This window comes from Charadrius vociferus, unplaced genomic scaffold, assembly GCF_000708025.1.
Source record: "Charadrius vociferus isolate BGI_N301 unplaced genomic scaffold, ASM70802v2 scaffold173, whole genome shotgun sequence".
Lineage (NCBI taxonomy): Eukaryota > Metazoa > Chordata > Aves > Charadriiformes > Charadriidae > Charadrius > Charadrius vociferus.
Window position 1 is genome coordinate 1,065,015 of NW_009648369.1, and position 2,199 is coordinate 1,067,213.

The window sequence follows — 2,199 nt, forward strand, 5'->3', positions numbered from 1 at the left end:
CAGGAGCCCAGCGCACAGAGTAAGTTTGCAGGCTGTGTAAACAGCACCAGCAGATGCAGCCTAAAACCCCTGGTGTGTTCAGTGGCCACATCATCCCACAGTCCAGATCAGTTTTGTAAGGTGGAGGCACATAATTCTGCTCTTCTTTAGCCGATCTCATCACCAGTAGACATGCTTACACTAGTTTTACTGTTGTAAATGCATAGAATTGGACCAGCACTGCACATCTTTGAGAAGCATCTCTTCCCATCTCTTCAGCAGCTAAATTTTGGCCAGAGTTGAGGGGCCACCAGCAGGGCAGGGGAGATAGAGAGTCAGGAAACCTCTCTGTCCCAGCAGCCCTTACTGGCATGTTCCTGGTACCTCTGGTCCCACAGAGATCTTCCACTGTGCCATCTATAACAGAAGCAGCGCATGGAATTAGGTGTTTTTCATGTAAGAAGAGAAATAATTAAAAAAAAAAATGGGTTGATGATTGTTTGAAGAACTTCTTATACACCAGGAAGAATTCCAGAGGCCAGAAGAAAGCAGAAAAATAGGAAACAGAAACTGTAAAGTATCAAGATTTTATTGGTTTATATATATACTTTTATTTCTTAAATGAGACAGTATTTTTTAAAACAGCAGCAAGCAGAACGTACAAGTTGAGAAAAGTGGCAGCGCAGGTAACTCTGTTTGGCTAATGCCCGTTCATGTACAAGGCGTACATTGGATTATTTTTTTTTTGAGCACCTTTTGTGGTTTTTTTTTTCTTGGTTTAAGTGTACAGTAAGGCAGTGGTTTTTCAATAAGGAATATATATATTTATATTTATAGATATTTTCAATCGTCACTGTGAATTCTTCTTACATGCAAATTAAATAAAATGTACAACTTGAAAATGTTACAACGGTAGACATTTTTCCCAAAGCAAAGCTTCTAATAAAAGGCAAATACGGACACCACGAAGTTAAAAAAGAGAAGGAAGGCGTAAGAAACCGAACGGCAGGCGCTATTGACAGGACAGCTTGAGCAGGGAAGATTGGGATTCCAGTGAAGATTTCTCCCGCTGCTGGCAAGGCGAGAAAGAACGGATGGTTATTAACAGATGTCTCCAGCCAACTCCCTCGAGAAGATTCACTCTAACCTGAGAAGCTCCACGTCAAAGAGGAGAGTAGCGTTGGGAGGGATGACCCCAGGGTGGCCTGTGGCTCCATAGGCCATCTCGGGTGTGCAGGTCAGCTTTGCTCTTTGTCCTAAGCTCATCTGGGGTTTGGATGTTGGAGAAAGGAAAAGAGAAAACAAACAAACAGTATTAGGAGGAAAACAAAGAATAAATCGCTATGTGGCAGATTCACAGAATCAAGGAGAGTTGGGACCATCAGGGTAATCTTTCAGCTCTTGAAGAAAGCTGAAGCTGCCACAAACAGCTCAGATGTATATCTCCTGACTCCTCTGGTTTCTCACAGCAGTTAAGTTGCCAGAGCCAGTCTGGGAGTCATACAAAGGCTTTTTAACGCATAGTTTGGTCCATCCTGCCTACGCTGGAGCCAGCTGTAGGAGGTCTGCGTTCCTTCTGCGGAGCACAGGGTACATGTAACACCATCAACAGGCATTAGGAAAAGGCTCTCGGTAACAGACAGGACCAGAGCTTTGTATTCATGAGAGATCAGTGCCAAAATGCAGTTAGGTTCAGCTTCCGAAAAGCATTCAGCAACATTTTTCCTTCTTCAACCAGCACCAGGGACGACTTCAAAACCATTGCTCAAACGTACTGCTGTAGGCACCCAACTTTCTGCTGTTGGGCAGGTGCAAAGCAAACACTGATGCAATCCTCCTTAAAAAAGAGGTACTTATTTGCCCAAACTCAGCCCAAGCCCGAGGGCAGACATCTCACCTCAGGTGCTGCTTATTCTGGCAGAGAGCCCTTGACCCTGGGACAGCTGGGGTATATCTCCCCAGGGGTACCCCAGACTAGCTCTGGAGGCAACAGTGCTCATTGAGTTTTGGGGTATCAAGATTCAAATCCCTGCTCTTCCAACAGAGTATTTTGGGGGTGGAGCGCTCTCAAACCGCTAGTCTGGCACCATACGCTGGTGACCGAATACTCATTGGCCAAGAAACAATCCCTGATTCGAAAGTGGTGATTTTAACTCAGACCTCTCTCCCCAGATCAGGGGGAGATCACATTGCTGCACTACAGATTATGCAGTATCTCCT

The 2,199-nt window shown here is 45.0% G+C and overlaps 1 protein-coding gene across 1 annotated transcript in view; it reads right to left on the reverse strand.

Moving 5' to 3' along the window:
* Positions 1-552: 552 nt before the first annotated feature.
* Positions 553-2,199, reverse strand: part of FKBP1B (FK506 binding protein 1B, 12.6 kDa) — a 47,593-nt gene continuing 45,946 nt past the window's right edge. Inside the window, exon 4 of the mRNA XM_009885340.1 lies at positions 553-1,245. Coding sequence (XP_009883642.1) covers positions 1,117-1,245 — 129 coding nt within the window. The 3' untranslated portion in view covers positions 553-1,116. The remainder of the gene's footprint in view (positions 1,246-2,199) is intronic.